This window comes from Podarcis muralis, chromosome 8 (assembly GCF_964188315.1).
Source record: "Podarcis muralis chromosome 8, rPodMur119.hap1.1, whole genome shotgun sequence".
In the NCBI taxonomy this organism is placed as follows: Eukaryota; Metazoa; Chordata; class Lepidosauria; order Squamata; family Lacertidae; genus Podarcis; species Podarcis muralis.
In genome coordinates, this window is record NC_135662.1 from 22,155,276 (window position 1) to 22,173,333 (window position 18,058).

The 18,058-nt window shown below is 39.8% G+C and overlaps 1 protein-coding gene across 35 annotated transcripts in view; it reads right to left on the reverse strand.

The window, feature by feature from the left end:
* Positions 1-18,058, reverse strand: part of RIMS2 (regulating synaptic membrane exocytosis 2) — a 337,394-nt gene that overhangs the window by 130,056 nt on the left and 189,280 nt on the right. For 22 of the 35 annotated variants that reach the window (XM_077932793.1, XM_077932792.1, XM_077932795.1 and 19 more), the window contains 5 exons: positions 17,539-17,710; positions 16,482-16,635; positions 10,306-10,374; positions 3,314-3,470; positions 312-428 (listed from right to left, as the gene is read on the reverse strand). In XM_077932793.1, the coding sequence (XP_077788919.1) occupies positions 312-428; positions 3,314-3,470; positions 10,306-10,374; positions 16,482-16,635; positions 17,539-17,710 (669 nt within the window). Of the gene's footprint in view, positions 1-311; positions 429-3,313; positions 3,471-10,305; positions 10,375-13,173; positions 13,201-16,481; positions 16,636-17,538; positions 17,711-18,058 lie in introns of all 35 variants that reach the window. The other 13 variants (XM_077932781.1, XM_077932774.1, XM_077932777.1 and 10 more) reach the window with 3 other exon arrangements.

Consider the following 18,058-nt stretch of genomic DNA (forward strand, 5'->3'; position numbering starts at 1 on the left):
GTTTTCATTCTAACATGTGATTATTGTCAAAGGTAAAATAAAAGGCCCGTAGACTTGATTCAATTATTTGGCTAAAATGTTCTTCTTGCATGCTTTCTTCAAGCTTTCCTGACCAGTAAATGCAAACAATGGGACTATTTATATGTAATACAGAATAATAATACCAGGAAATAGCATTAGGCAAATTTAACTATTTCACTTTTGTAAACTGGAGGTGCTGAGGTTTAAATATCAATCTGAATTGATTCTGTTTTGTCTAAAATGTATTATTATTGTTTCCATTGTTTACTCTTTTACATCTGAATATCTACCTCTCTCTGTCTGGGGAGTTGTGGTCATCCATTATTCGATGTCTATCCATTCGGTTCATGGTATTGTAATGTGCAGGAGTAGATCGGGTCCCTCGAGACCCCTGTTCCACATTCCTACTGAAGAAACAAAACCATCAATGTCATGAAGGCGGAAATGAGCAGTTCTCTTTAAAATGAGCCCTGTTAATGAAAATGTTAGCTGTAACCTTTAACATCCTTGACTCTGACAAAATCTGTTCAAAGCGGATAGGATTGGTTGCCTATGCATACATCTTATATAAAAATTGGCATGTACTGCCTTCTCGCTGAGGGAAAAAAATTGAAGAAGAAAAAATCAGACTCAAGGTAGGGAAGAGGTGGGGAATCTGTACCAGGAATCTTTTCACCCTCTCTGTCATGATCCACAAGCAATTCACTGCAATATTTAATTTTACTGCAGATCACTTAGCCAATGTCATCTAAAAACAAAATGTGAAATCTACATAATTAACATTCCATTTCAGACAAAAGTGTGCAAATTGGAAGTATTTATGCAAAATAACCATCATTTGCCAACCAAACACTTATTAAACCTGAAAACCTGGAGACTTATTAGTTATTGTCCATTAATTGACCATGGTTAAGGCAGGAAGGGAAGGAATGCGCAATCCTGTGGCTGGCTTCTGATCGCTTAGCCATGATTAAAAGTGCCTGCACCAGCACTAAGTGTTGTATTTTAATTATACAAAATATTATTTAGATGTTTTCCTTATGCTAGATATTTTTAAGAGGGGGACACAACACTCAGCTCTTCATATTATCTTTCTCTCCTTTAGCAAGGACAGGTGGTTAAGTGCCTGTCAGTTTAAACAATAACCACAGCCATCCCAAAATAAGGAAGCAATTTCTAAATACTCAGGGTACACACTGAGGAAGCATATCTGTCAATTAAAATAAAAATAAAATATGAAACAGCCCTGTAGGCATCCAAGACATTCAGAATAGAGATAAGGAAAAGCTAAACTAAGTCATCTCATTGTCAGAAGGGGGAATTTCCAGGTTCACAATGGACCACAAATAAGGAACTCATGTCTGCTGCTACCTTTTGGTGCGGGAGTCTCCCACTAAAGCTCTGACCAGATTTGCTTAGCAATAACAAGGTGGTTGCATTATGTGTCCTCAGATCATGGCTGATTACTAAGAATGGCTTAAGCCTTGAGCAGAAGCAGTCCTGTAAATTTGGATACTTTGTCACTTTTTCCTGATACCCTATAACACTAGCGTCCAGTTTCCCCATGTACAGGAAAAAATAAACTAACTCATTCCGATACTGTACTTCCTAATCTAGCTAAATGTGGCTGTGAAATCTATAGTCAAAGAGGCAGGGTGCAGAAGTCTCTCCATATATTGACTTAGCTGCTGTATCACAGAAAGTTTTAGCGGGAAAGTTTCACACAGAATTTGGGGTGGTTTTGCTTGGAACAATGAAGATAATTGAAGTTCAGATACCCAGAAGAGACTCTTCCATCTACATCTCATAGACAAATCTCTCAGGGTTTCCCAAACTTAGGTCTCCAGCTGTTTTTCGACTTCAACTCCCATCATTCCTAGCTAGCAGGTCCAATGGTCAGTGATGATGGGAATTGTAGTCCAAAAATAGCTAGAGACACAAGTTTGGGAAACTCTGCTAATTATATGATACCTTTTTAAGGTGGTTTGGGACCTGAATTTGATTCAAAAGCAGGGCATAGGTAAGTCTAATAAATAATTAAGACTGCACTCTAGTTTCTTGTGTCCATTAACATTTAGTGTTGCTAGTATGATCTAAGGGGAATTAAGAATAAATTCTTTAACACCCAAACATTATTTTCTGTTGAATGTGACTGAATGTGATTCTGTTGAATGTGATTTTGCAAGCTTCCAGTTGCTGATATATAATTACAAGTCTCAGTAATTTATGCGTAACTGACTATTTGTATCTTTCACTATTTTTATTGCTGGGTAGAGACAGAAAAAAGTATCAGTTTCCATGTTGTGGTAGATTGATTTATACTAATAAAAAATGGTTGTGATCATGGTCCTCAATAAAGAACTTATTTTCTAGCTTGTATGTTCAATGAGCAGAAATCTTCCACCTTAACAATATCTAATATTCCATGACAGGCACAATGGATGCTAGGGTAGGAAAGGAAGTCTATCAAGATAACCAGCCACTGGTGGTTCTACAGGTTATTAATATTCCAACACAGGTTATTCTTTTGCAAATGAAATATTGTTATAAGCTTTCAAGAAAAAGTTACAATAATTTTATACATAACATAAAAAACTAGGCTTAAAAATGGATAAATAATAGAGGCTAATATCAATATGAAACTCCTAACTGCACTGTTGCTCTAAGCTGGAACAGACTTTGTCCTAAATCTATATTTTACATCAATGAGCTGAAGATTTTTACATAAACATAAGGTCTTTCTTTGCTGAACAGAATTCAAGTGGCATTTTTAATGCTAATATTGCAAAAGTCATACCATATCTAACAGCTGGGGGAAAATATTATTTCATCAATTTCATCGGGATATGAACCCATATAGGCAGTGTAGGATGGCAAATTAGTACAATACACAATCTTATAAAGCTCAATAGTTACTACATCAGTTGCTGGCGAGGGTGTTTACTTAGGAAAAAACACCACAGAGAGGTTTTTGTTTTGTTTTGATTGGATTGCAGAGATATAAATGAAGGAGCAATCATTCTTGCTCTGAATGGAAAGAATTACACTGTATGACTAGTCATTTACAAAGATAAGTGACAAAACAAGAGGTAAATTATTAATAAGGTCCATTACTATATTATAAGCAAAAATATCTGTGTTACTACAGAGAAGCAATTGAATTTTCATATTCTCTCACCCATTATCTTGAGTTTAAAGGAATACGTAATTTTAGTATCTACATAATTTCATGTCATATTCAAACCAACCAACCAGCCAACAAACCCAAGCCTAACTCATTATAATAATTTACCTTTGTAGAGGAGGGACACTGGGAGACCATGATCTTGTCCTTCCTATACTGTCTCCACGGTGAGGGGACCCTGACCGAGAGCAGTGATTGGATGACATCACTTGTTCTGGCACTGATAGTGTTGAGCTTTGAAGATCTCGCCCATTATGTCGGTAATCTGGGAGCGGGAGGGAAGGTTGAGAGAGCTGAACTAACGGTACAGGTATGGTGACATTTCACTTTTTCTGTTTTGTTAGATTTGTACAGATGGCAGAAAAGTTGCACCCTGGAGAAAAGATGTCGCAATATATAATGCTGTCAAAATTTTTAAAATAATTACAGGTAGAATTTACACACCACTTTTCAAATTGCTCACAGTGCTTCACATGTGCTGCCAAAAGTAAAGACACTCATAAGGGCATAATGAAAGCCCTGCTGTATCAGACCAAAGGGACATCTAGTTCAACACCCTGTTTCACACAGTGGCCTACCAAGCACCCATGGGGAGCCCCGAAGCAGGACAAGGGTAAAGCACTCTCCTACTAATGTCCCCCAGTGAAAATATTCAGAGGTATGCTGCCTTTGTTCCTGGAATATCAGAAAAACCAGCGGCTGTTGATATTCTCCATTAATTTCTCTAAACCATTTTAATGACATCAAAGTTAGTGGCCATCATTACATCCTGTGGTAGAAAATTCCATAGTTTAAATATGCACTCTAAGAATAAATATTTCCCTTTGTCTGTCCTGAATCCCCCATCATTCAGGTTCATTGTATAACTCTGGATTCTAGTACTTTGAGAAAGGCAGAAAATCTTATCGCTATCCAACTTGTTTGCCCCATGCCCGTTACTTGCTCTTTTTCTAAACTAAACTAAACTAAACTAAGCGTAATACACTGTGGCTTTGCTGCAGTGCGCATGTAGTTGTCCATTTGCTAAGCAGAAACAGCCCCGGTCTGTATCTGGATGGGTGCCTACATGGGAGTGCAATGTGCTGCATAAATATTCTCCCTTTGGGGACGCGGGTGGCGCTGTGGGTAAAACCTCAGCGCCTAGGACTTGCCGATCGCATGGTCGGCGGTTCGAATCTCCGCGGCGGGGTGCGCTCCCGCTGCTCGGTCCCAGCGCCTGCCAACCTAGCAGTTCGAAAGCACCCCTAAGTGCAAGTAGATAAATAGGGACCGCTTACCAGCGGGAAGGTAAACGGCGTTTCCGTGTGCGGCTCTGGCTCGCCAGAGCAGCTTTGTCACGCTGGCCACGTGACCCGGAAGTGTCTGCAGACAGCGCTGGCTCCCGGCCTCTAGAGTGAGATGAGCGCACAACCCTAGAGTCTGGCAAGACTGGCCCGTACGGGCAGGGGTACCTTTACCTTTACCTTAAACTAAACTAAACTAAAACTCTATAAAATCTTTTTAGTTTTTCTTTTAGTTTTTTCTAAACTAAAATCTCTCAAAAGTTGTAAGAACTTGTTCTTGACCTTGCTTTTCCCAGCCTCCCTCCCATTCCTGCTCCTTGTGTGTCATAACTTTTTAGTTTGTAAATCTGAGAGTGGCCACCCTGGAAGACTTTTTGGCTAAAGGGTAGGGTGTTGTGATGGGATGATGAGCTGCTTGTGCGTAAAATGCAAGTCCCTCAGAGTTTGATCAGGTTTTCAAACCTCTGCCTGTGACGGAGCCCCTCCGGCATGGCTGCGTCAGTCGCTAGCAGAATCCGAAAGTGGTTGCTTTCGGAATCGTTTCCAACATAAAAGCTCCTTAACGGAAACACGTCTTCTGGACTCTCGGCGTGACAGTTTCCGGCGAGGAGTGGGTGTCCCTATAGGAGGTCCTGAGACCTCCCCACTGTTTTCGCTGGAAGCGTCTCTGAGCCATCCCTCCGACTCACTTTCCCTTGGAGTTCCTCCTCTCCCCCTACTGGTTCCCTCTTCAGCTGCTATGTCTCTCTCAACCTCAGTGAGCCTTTGCACCTCCTGTCCTTCCGATGGCAGTTCCCTGACAGGTGTAAATGCCTTAAATAAGCAAACAAATAAAATAACATTTATTATAGAGGACTTGCTCCAGCCCCTTGATTCTGCACCTTTCCCAACTCTACAATATCCTTGTTGAGATGTAGCAATCTCAGTTTTCCAAGTATGGTCACAATATAGACTCGAATAAAGGCATAACAATATTAGCAGTTTTATTTTTAAACCTTTTGATACGTTGCTCCCTAACTCGCCTTTTCACAGCTGCCACTCACTGTGTTGAGGTGTCAATTGTGCTATCCCCCATAATCCCAACGTCTCTTTCCTCATCAGTCACTGCCAGCTCAAACCCCATGTTTTGGGAATTTTTGTCCCAATGTGCTTCTCTTTACACTTTCAATGAACTACATTTGCTTTTTGAATGCCTATTCGCCAACTTTGCGAATATTCTTTTGGAGCTTTTTATAACCCCCTTTTGTTTTTATTACCCTGAATAATCTGGTACTGTCAGCAAATTTGGCAACCTCACTCCTCATCCCTAACTCCAGACCAAGCCCCAATTCAGATATTTGAGGGGTCCTGCTTTTTACACCATGATTCTGTTCAAAGATTTTCCATAGCCCTGCATTCTTATTGGCTCTCATTTCAACTCCATGTCAAACTTTTCTTAAAAACAAACAAAACCTTGTTCAGCCCACTGCTGACTTTTGCCCTGTTTTCTTGAGCCACAGTGACTCCCAAAAATATTCCCTAATGGAATTTCTATATGCATCTCCTCCACTTTTGCCAACAACATGTGGCTTTGGTGCTTATGTTCTGTCTGAGTTTTTAAATAATTTTCTCCTTTCCTCATTCTTTATCTTTTCCGCAGGCTCCCTTTGCATATTTTGTCCCTTCCTTAGCCACCATGACTTAGGCCTACTGGTCCTATAATTTTTCTATTACACTTGCTCTTCTCCCATATAGTTCTGCAGTCCTCAGCATATTTAAACACAGTTCTTCCTGTCCCTATAATTCTGAGTGGTTTTAATCCCAACCAAACTTTCACTTTTTAAATAAAAGCTGGGTTGTTCATGAACATTGTACAGTACTGTTAAAAGTTTAATTAACTCTGCAGTTGAAATGCCACGTACCACTCCATGACATCACAGAATTACCACTAAGATGGGTGGCTAGATGACATATTCCTAGCCCCATACAGCCTTTGCCAATAGAGATTGTTTCAATAAAAGGTACTGTCTCACTCATTTTGAATCATTTAATATCCTCTACATCAGTATCCACTATGACAATTAAACTAAACATTCAATAGTCAACATAAAAAATTTGGGGGGGGGGGCGATTCATGGAGGTTACAGTAAAGTATGAATTCAAAATTTCATTTATCAGGTTTAAAATAAAGTGATCCCTCACTTGGAAAATACTAATTTGTGGTATGTTACAGCTAATATGCTCATAATGCATTTTCACTCGTTCCATGGGGGAGCCCATTAGCGCTGCTAACACTTAGTATCTTAATTAAAAATCTGGAAGGCTGGGGGAGGTTGAAAATATGCCCATTCAATGTGCTGATTATATTATACAGGGAGCTATTACAGAGACAAGGGAAGACAGAAAAACCATGAGACAGCCTTAAGAGAGCTTCAGCCTGTAAAAATGCAACTTAATACATCTAAGGCATAAGAATCAGCAAAATTATTTGCAGGGCAGTAACCATATCCATTACCTTTAGCAGAAGGCACAGATTTACAGCAGTCTTACTAAATTTATAGGTTCTCAGTAGCTGTTAAGAATTGATTTTGGAAACTGCCAGTCCAATGATACATTACAAACAAAAGCGCTTTAGGAGGGGGCAATTTGGAGCAGAAAAGTAGCGGGAAATACTGCTTCCCTTTTCCATATTGCCTCACTCAAGCCACTTCTGCCATGGGACTGCAAACTGGAAATAAAGCTTTGAAGAGTGATTTGGAGTAGAGAAGCATCAGTCAGGCAAAGAGTCAAGCACTGTCTCTCCCTGCCACATGTAATTCTGCAAACCTGTCTGGGCCCCAAATGATTCTGCTAAATCTGGGTACTCTAATGTAAGGTGGGTAAGGACCTGACACAGCTGCGGTGAATTAACATGGAAATAGCCCAGCAGACAAGCACTCACTTGTATAAGGCGCAATCTGGTGAAGCAATTGTTTCCTGCATAGCAAAAAATCCTGAACTATATTCCAACATTTTAAAGTAGACATGGGGGGGGGGGGACATTTCAAAGCTCTATTATCATCTTGTTCACCTCCTTCTTTCACGTTTAATTTATGGCACTCCAAGGAAGGTCTACAGAGTCTCATCAACCATTTTGTCCAGGCATGGGCTCCGTGCATCAGCATTGGTGACCATATGCTTGAGATGGTAGACAATTTTGGTTATGGGTTCCACCATAACCAGCAACCTCTTCATCGACACTGAACTGGACAAGCATATTGGCAAGGCAATGGCTCGTCTCTCCAAAAGAGTATGGGAGAATGTGATGCTAACAACCAATACCAAGATGAAGGTCTACAAGGATTACATGTTGAGCACACTGCTTTATTGAAGTGAGTCATGGACAACTTAATCCTGCCAGGAAGAACACCTCAATACCTTCCATGTGTGCTGCGTTAGGATGATTTGCAGAACAGAGCCCCAAACAAAGATGTGCTGTCCCAATCCCACATTCCCAGCATGTTCACACTCCTGTCTCAGTGATGTCTATGCTGGCTTGGTCATATTCACAGAATGAAAGATGGCAGGATCCCCAAGGACATACTCTATGGGGAAGGATCAATGATCATGGCCAATGATCACAAATAATGGAGCTGGAGTCTTCAACAACATTTGGATAACACAATATTGCCTACCCTTGCCTTGTGGCATGTGCCACAACTCTAGAAGTCAATCCATCACTTTTAAACCTCCCCTTTCCAAATAACATAGGCCTTTAAATCTCCCCCCCCCAAAAAAAAAAATTACTGCCTTGAGGAATCCCAACAATAATTGGGACTACAGTGAGAAGGGGTATTGATCTCACTTCACCCCATGGCATGGTCCCCATGAAAAGTCACCCCTTCCCCAAAAAACAAAAAAACAACAACCCACCCCCAAATAGGACTGAGGAAAGGGAGACTGTGCCCTGCCCTATGCAGGTTCTAGGTTGCAGGGAACCTTTCAGATAACCAAGGCTATAATTAACACAGACAACACCAATGTCCAATTCCAGGTACACAGTGGTTCTAATCAGGAATGAGGCAAGCTGAGTGGCAGTCAGAGGTCAAAGTAAGCAGAAGATCAGGTGCAAGACATAGTGCTGTCAACAAGCTATTGTTCCAGCAGCTCTACCAGCCTTGCATGGAGGCTTCAAAGCCAGAGCTGTCAGAACCGCACCCTGGGCCCAGCTGCAGCCTCTTAGAGGTTTCTTCAGAGAGTCCTCCTCATGAGGAGGGCTGCTCCTGAATAGCCCTTTACTCACTAGGAGTCCCCTTCTGCAACAAAACACTCCTGACTGTGAGGGTGTCAGTCTGCCTCTTGAAGCTCTGCCATTCCCAGGGCTTGTTCTGTCTCTGCTTCAGATGCTGAGCTCCCTCTCTGTAGAGAGGGATTCTTGCCAGTTTCCCTTGAGAGTCCTGGCTCGTCCTCAATTGCTGTTCTGGGCTATTCCTAAGTATCTGGGGGCTCCAAATCATATTTCGCCAGATCATTCTTGGAGGAGGAGTCATCTGGTGAGGGCAAGGCAGACTGCCCACCCATCTACAGAAGGCTATTTAGATTCCAGAGGTCTGGAAGCAAGCTGAGAAGTTCCAGCACAGAAAGAAGGAACAACGAGGAAACAAATGTTTGTCAGCATCTCTACAAAGAAACTTGCTATCTTCAAAGTGCTCACCTGGCACAAAGACTATTGAACTGAATGTGGTTTGCACTGATTGTATTTCTTAGCAAATATTACATAAAGAAATATTCTAACTAGATGGGTACAAACTAAATGGGTATTTCAAACAAATAAACTATAAAAAAATTAACACGTACCAATCAGTACTGTGTAAAATCCCTAAACTACTTCCTAAAATCCTAAACTATTTCCTAGAAGAGCTCTCACCTCTAAGCTTTCGTGCGTATTTTCTTCTGACCTGTCATCTTCTGGACTGAATGTCATACACACATTTCCTCCTTATGGATGATAATGCATATCAAAATATGGCACAGGTATTTGACACTAACAGGGTAAAAGCTGTCCAGTTTCCCATTTCATGACAATATGCTACTGTTAGTGAGAATGAATTGCAGATATGGTCACTGTACTACATGAACCCAATTTGAGACTGATTCTGGAACTAGCACTCTGTTTTATGACAAAAAGGAACGATGAATAGGTACTTCCCATTCTTTTAATATGATGATTTAGAGACCATTTGTGCAGTGTGCCTAGGTCCTATAAACTGATCTGCTTTAAACATGCTACTAAAATCCAGAATGGATGTAACATCTGCTTACTAAATATGCTCTAAAGGAACTGCTAACAATAAAATGTTCTTATGCCAAATAACTACATCTTTCTACAATGTACTTAGCAAAGCTCAGGCAAAAGTGAAGCTAACAAAATCCCAATAGGGGATGACAGCAGTTATGATGAGCTGCCTTCAACCACTGTGGTTTGATAGCATATTTAGTTTATAGCTGTACTTGCTGCTGGGGCTCCTGAATAAGACAGCAGAGTTGTGCCTTCCTATACTTCAAAGTGTTAAACTATTTACATGCCAGAAGAGATGGGGAGGGGACAGAAAAAGCAGCTTGAAGTAAAACATACCATGTAATACCTACACTCCTTAGAAGGAATTACCATTTCCACTTGTTCAACACTTCTGTTGGGATTCCAGATCCCACTGGCATGCCAAGTTACCTCATGGCATGTCTAAACAAGCAGGGAGGTTTTTAATTAAAACACAACAATGAAAGAGTAAGCCAATCAACTTATCATGACAAATTATAAATATAAACTTTTTCAGTGTTAAAATCTTATAAATTTGTTACCTGACACTACTCCTATTCCATCATCGCAATCATAGTCTGAGACTTCACTATCACTTATTCGTTTGGACCCTGCCAAAAGAAAAAGAGGATCATAGGATTAATTATAGCCGTTCTATTAAATGAGTGCTACATTTATTAAGGTTTGCTGATCATTGTTAGCAAGGCTCAATAGCTTTCCATGTATGCTTTTGTCTCCTATAAAACAAATTATAGCTGTGAAAAGCAGAGAAAAGCAGTATTTTAAATGGTAATGGAGTGATCACAATACTTACCAAAATAACTAGAGCTTCATCAGCAAAAGCTGGCCCAAAGTCTATTATTAGACCTTAACAGTAGGTCAAGTAAGAAAAAATTGAGACTCTGGTTTAATTTTAAATATGCTTACCCACTTCTCGGTTTCCTACACAACAGCATGCAGATATTGTTCAACAGTTTACAACCACATTTAACCTATTTGTCAACAATAAAATAATCCTATTGGACAGGAGAGGTCACTTTAGCCCTCAATGAGTATACAAATAAGATATGAAAGGACTAAATCATAGAGCTGAACAAGCTAGTAAAGATAGTCGAACTGATGATATTGAACTTGTAGCTTTCATATACAGTAAAGTAGTTTAACTCCCTCAGCTGCTGTGTATTTTCCAAATGTAGTGAAATTAAGCAACAGGTAGCACAGAATAATCTCTGCTTCTTCCATTTTTGCAAGGAGCAAGGGTACTGTTATTCACTGTACACTGAAACACAACATGACCTCAATAAACACGTCCTTCCACTTAAATACCTTGCCTTTGTTTTGACAGCACAACTGTTCTGTATTCAGTGTACAAATAGAGCTCCATACTTTGGGTATATCATAAAAGCTATTGGAAATGGAAAACACAAAGAATGGGCAACCAATTTTATATGATTGATATTCTGAGGCTGAATTCATGAAATGAACGTGCTGCATTCGAATTGGTATGTACCTCAGCTGATGAATTATACAACATGCTATAGGATCCACATTAAGATTAAGAAATACTTAAGCATTCATAGAACAGAAACAAGAGCTAAAATGTCTGAAGAACGAACATCCTACTTATAATTTCTCAAAGCACAAAAGGAAGACAGACTACAGAACCAGCATTCTACAGTTATTTGTACTAATTTTAAAGCAACCCTTTTGTAAGCCCCTAAAAAGAAAATTAATGGCTAGCAAAAACAAACAAAATCAAAACAATTTGATTTTCTTCTGTGACTGAAGATAAAAGTAGAAAATGCAATGTAGTCTGTCATTAGCAAGACTTTTGGATTGGTTTTACCTCAAAGTTTGAGCTAGAGAACACTGACCGAAAGATCTTGGCATCAAATTAGTGGTATCAAATTACTGGTATCAGCTTGTAGAAATTGAACACTGAAATACTATGAATGGATGGTGCAATTGAGAAACCATATAAACTCAAGTCTCAGAAGTATTGTTGCTGGGCCTTATTTTTGTTCAACATTGTCGTTAATGAGTTGCATTAACGGAGAGTTTGCACATAAAGTGTGCAGAGGGCACAGAGTTGGAAAAGACGACAACTATTTTTAAAAGTAGAATTAAAATCCACTAAAAGTAAACGGAAAACCTAGCTGTAAAGGAAAAGGGTAAGGTCCAACATAATGTTAGCACAAGAAGCTTGAAAATTGACATCATTGTGCAAGCAGTAGCACACCAACTTATCTCTCGCTAGGAATAATAATAATAATAATAATAATAGTGGTTGCACAACATCATTTGCAAGCATCAAAAACCCATTAGAATTGTGCTGTGCTAACAACAAGGTTCTGATGAACAGACTAGCTGCTGTGTGAGTGGACTGCCACAATTGTATTTTTTACATTGACAGTGCCAAATAAAGAATGAGAATGCTAAGAATAGTGATTTTTAGAAGAAAAATACTGGTTGATTAACCAGTCATGAATCAACTTTTATGCAAAGGATCTGGGCTGTATATGAAATAATACTGCTAAAAATTAATGATACCAGCTGCTGTACAAGATTCAACCTGTTTCATTTTTGTGCTATTTGCCTTATGACAACTTACTTACTTTTGCTTACTATGAGGATTTGTGAAGGAAGATATTCTAGGGGACAAACTCTTCTCTCTCTCACCCTTTAGTGGGCAAGAAACAAATGAAGCTGAGAAAAATTGAGAAATGCTCTGTATTCCCATCACTTAGCAGCCTGCCCACCCAACCTTATTTCTCTTGGTAAGGTCAGCCTTATGTTGTAGTGGTGGTACTTTTAACAGGAACCATGGATGCATTACCTTTGTCAATTATGTGAATTAAACCTGGTTATGGTATTCCAGTTTTGTTCTAACCAATATAATACAATATCACGTTTCTCGTGAATTCCAAAATACTGAAGTTAATTTTTCGCTTTTACTTCAGCACTTCATTGTCAAAACCTTTTAATATGGGATGGTATTCAACTAGATTTTGCTCAGAGTAGACCCATTGAAATTAATGGATATCAGTAAGTTGGGTCCATTAATTTCAGCAAGTCTGCTCTAAGTAAAACATAGTTGAATATCACCGATGGCTGTCTCATCTCACAAACTGTATACCAGATTCAACAAATCTACTAACATTATTATATACACCTTCACATGGTGACAAAACAAATAAACAGTCCAGAAAAACATTGGATTTTTTCAGCAAATGCTTATAACACCAAGCAACTAAAATTAGAAATAACACAAGGGCAAGGGCCTATCTCTGAAAAGCAGAATAAGAAACCCACAGCAGTTGAACTGGTGCACAACAAGCAGCAGAAGCATTTTATCAACAAAATAAATGGTGTATATGAAGCAAGCAATACACAGCATGCTCATAATTTACCTGAATTATATGAATAAATGCCTTTATCTGGAAAAAATGTTAAAATGAAGTGATATCAGAAACAAATACACGAGGACTTGACATGCAACAGGCATGTGTATCATCTGGCAACTTAGTTTTGGATAACCTTTTTAGGTGGAACAGCTAGTTAAATCTTTACACTACAATCCTATGCATGTTTTTCTTAGATTGAAATCTCACTGTGTTCAACGGGGCTTACACTGCATTAAGTGTATTTAGAACTGCAGCCTAAGAGCTTGTTTGTTTTTTAAATCCATACAAACCAGAATACAATAGTTCCTGCAAACTGAACCACAAACGCTATTCCAGCAACTATTATGATATTATTTTCAACATATTCTAACGAACAATGTAATCCTATGCTCAAGCTACACCACCAAGCAGGGTTAGCGTTAGGACAGCCACAAAATTCCTCATAGTGGAAAACCACAACGATGACAGTTTAAGAGACTTATGCCTCTTATACAGGACCGTAGCTAGGGGATGGTGAGGTGGGCCCCCGCCAGGAACACAGGTGATGGAGGGGCGGCGGCGCAAAATCGGCTACAAAATATGTCCATAAATATAAATATTGATTATTGCCTCATAAGAAATGGTTTTAAATAGGGGGTGAATTGAATGGGGGGGGGTTGGAGGAGAGGTGGAAAGAAGAGCTAATTTGTCCGTGGCTAGGGGGCGCAATCTGGGCGTTTCTGCCAGGGGTGCAAGATCACCTAGCTACGGTTCTGCTCTTATGACACCAAAAACACATCAAGATCAGTCCTGGGCAAGTCCCCCTGGAGAGGACGTAACAAAGTTAGGATCCTACAACTGAAAGGACTCTGTTTCCAATCAATACCCGCCTTATCTCTGAAGGCAGGAGGAACCTAAGAAGGCCCTTGTTGTTTTGAAAGTTTATACTAGAGCAGACCTCAAGGTACTCAATCTCAAGACATCTAGCACTTTGAAGTTGAAGCCCAACACCTTGAATCATTCTTAGAAATGAGCTGAAAACCAATGCAGCAGCCTACAGAAATGCTGGTAATGTTTTCCATAGGCCTAGTCCCAACCAGCAATCTATTTGCTTTCTTTTAAAGCAACTGAAGTTCTCTAACAGAGCTGTCCCACATGAAATTTATTGGCAATAAGCTACACTTGTTACTTTCCTGATAGTCATATAGCTGTCACAGGAATAGGACCCTTAAAAGAAAGCCTCTCCTCCTTGCAGAGGGGAGGAGTTGTGAGCGGGAGCCGTTTCCCAAGTTGGCAGGGGGTGTTTCGGCCCCTGCCCAGTCATCCCGGCTGCCACGCCACACCCCCAGGTAGCCAACCAACCAGGTGGAGGCTTGGGGACGGGGTTTCACTGCTCAAACGCGGCCGGGTGTGGCCATCGCCTACCCCTCCACTTTATGGGTATTCCGGTAAAGGGATCCGGCGGTTGTGGATCCTGTCCGACGCCCTTGCTAGTGGCTAGGGCCATGGCATGACCCCCGGTGACATCAGGGGGAGCTTTCAGTTGTATTTGCATCAACAGGCTCCTCCCACTGGTAGTTAACCCTTGATGGACTCACCCCTCCCTGAGGGGGTGGACTCACTTGCTGTGGTTTACCAAAGCCTAAGCCAATACCTCTCACATGCTGTAATCAATAAAGTTGTGGCCTTTTTTAGCCCATTAACCTTATATACTGTGTCCATGTGTCTTTCTTATCCTCAAGCGGGTGGCGGGTCCTTGAATCACAACAGAAAGGTTGCAAAGCCTTTAGATATGTTGATTTCAGAGTCCATTCCCCAGCTGACACAGTTCATTAAAACCTGTGGACATCTGTCTCTGCTTCTTTGACCATGAGCAGAGAGGGGGCTTCCCCTTTCCCTATTCATCCTACCTATCGTCACAGTTTTGTTTTGTTTTTACTTTAACGGCCCTCTAACATTCTTTCTGATTTACTGTTCAAATCCTATGTATATGCTGTGCATGTTTTCTCAAAAGTTCCCCAAATTCAATGTGATTTCCTCCCAAATAAGTGTGCATAGGATTGCAGCCTCAAATAATTTATCCGTGCATTACAATACAAATTATAGTCATATCACCTGCGCAGAAACCATTCAAACATGCAAATTAACAAAACATGCCCAAAACACCAATTTCATATAAGAGAAAAAATATGTGGACATATGAAGAAGAAATAATGTATATCATTCTTTTCCTTTGGCCAAAGATCTAGCTAGTTTCCAACAGTGGTCAGCCAGATGTTTCTAGGAACATCCCTTCCAACTCTACAATTCTATGATTTCATATGAAACCCTCCCCAGTTTTTTGCAAGCAACTGCTATTTTGTTGCTGCTGCCTTGTAACATGGGGTCCCATCTCAATACCATGTCTAATACTTTAGCAACTCCAACATTTTGAAACTACCTATCCACTGAGGTGCACCTCATCTCAAAATTATACTTTTAGGAGGAAGATGTGCCTTGTTCATCAGGCTTTGGGAGGTGAAGTGTAATCTGTCTCAGGTTAGTTTTGTACTGAACTCCTTGAAGTTGCAAGTTTTCTTGTTGTTTTTTAGGTTGTTTTTTTGCCTTTTCTACACATGCAACAGAATGATGTAGTCAATGAACTGTAAAGTCCTGAGATGGTAGAATAGAACATATCAAATATGCAGGTGACGGTCACATTTTATTGGTCCCCATGCACACAAAAAAGGGGGGGACTTGTAGACAGTCAAGAGTAATTTTTGCATAGAACTTTGTTCATATGGGGGCAGATTCAAAAATGTGACTCATACCCCTGCAGTCTGAGGTAGTATAATTCACTGTATCACTTGAGGATTACACCTCCTCATTCTGCTCAATTTGTGTGAGGAAATCACATATAGGAGGAGAAGTCTCATTTAGGAAAGTTGCATTAGAGGTAGATTTACTGTCTGTTTAGTAATCAAATTTCAGCATATCATGATTTGAAGCATTCTATTCTCCTGCAGATGTTTGTGCATAAACCCTCAAATTATAAATATTCACCATTATGAAGTGCATATTAGCTGTTGCAAAGGCTAATGAATGATATACGAAATGCTTTATATCAACATTTTTCATACATGATTGTATGGCTATGAGAAGGAAAAGAAACCAGAGGAGCCAAGCATGATGTTTCTTAATATAGGTATGACTCTCCATCGATAAAGTTCAGTAAAAATACTGAAGTCAAGAAAAGATCAATATTACATTTTTCATTGTATGCATTTCTCACCTAGAAGAAATGCATTTTATTCCACATAGAAATGAATATGCTTTTAACAGAACAGAAAACCTACTTTGCAACCTTCGCGTGGGACTCTCTCCATGAAGCTGTCGGCGTGGCAAATACGGTGAAGGGTGGGGAAGTGGCAATGAGGAGACATCATGTGTCTGAAGTTTGTACCAATGAGGCTCATCATCCAGCAGTGCTGTTTCTAATTCAATTAGAATCTAAAAAGAGAATAAAACATGTCACAGTGCAAAGCACCACTTGCACCATAAATGTTTCATAAAGTCTAAATTGCGTTGTAGCATATCGTGAGTAGCATATTTCCAGCATATCGTGAAAATTTAATGGCCACTTTAGTTTCATAACAAATCTCTGTATTAGAAATCAATACGAGGAACAATGCAGTAAAAATGTGTTTAGGTCAGAAAGAGTAAATGTGACTAAAAGTGCAACCTATCCTCAAATTACCCCAACTAGATGAGGATTACTGATGTTGCCAAAAATTGTATTTATCTAGCTCAAAAACTGAACTTCATTACAAATTGAGCACTATATCCTCAAGAAATTCTTCTCTGGCTTAGAAAGTAAATTGAGTTTCTGGTTAGATTACTGCAATGCATTATATGTAGAGCTGACTCTGAAGATGGCTTGGGAACTTCAGCTGGTGTAGAATTTGGCAGCCAGATTGCTCGCTGGGGCATGATGGTTTGAGCATATTACGCCAATTCTGGCCTGACTGCACTGGCTGCCAATTAGTTTCCGGGGCCAATTCAAAATGCTGGTTTTGACCTATAAAGCCTTAAATGGCTCTTAAGCCTTAAACGCAATACCTCAAGGACCGTCCCTCCCCATACAAACCAACCTGGACCCTGCAATCATAATTAAAAACAAGTACATTTTACATTAAATAATATAATACTACCCATGACAATGTAACACAGGACCACAGAACAGAGCAGCAGTTCACAGGAATGCAGAACGGGAGAAGAAATATCAGTGGCTGTTTATGTCAACAAACCCACAGGATTACTCTGCCCAACAAAAATTACATTAAATATATTTTTGATTCCCTCCCCCCCCCCCCACAATAACTCTTAATAGTCTACTTAAAATGCTTTGAATACCTCTCCTAAAAATTCACTTTCTTCCTCACGAACACGTGCTTGGTCCCAAAGAGTAATTTCCAACATTCGTTCTCGAAATTCTCTCCGATGAACTGGAGAATAAATGAATGTTTGGTTCCATTTGGGCTCCAATGTTTTCTTTACTGTTTTTGTTCTTCTTTTGTTCTTATCACTGTAATTGAGAAGTATAAATTAAGTGTTGCTATTCCATTGAATATGTGATTTATAAAACAAATGGCTGCCAGAAGAAAATGACAAAGGCTTGCTTGAGACTTGCCTTCAGAAACGTCTTTGCAAATATATACAGCAAATACAAATGAATGCTCACAAGCCCCCAATACTTTTCTATATGTAGGCATGTTCCTTATAATGTCTGAAATAATGCTTTTTAGGCTGAAATCCTTTGAGTGTTCAATGGGGCTTACCCCCAGTTAGTGGGTTCTAGCCAAATAAATGAGAGTAAAGCCACTGAAATTAATGTACCTATGTTAGTCGTGCCTATTAATTTCATTGGGACTAC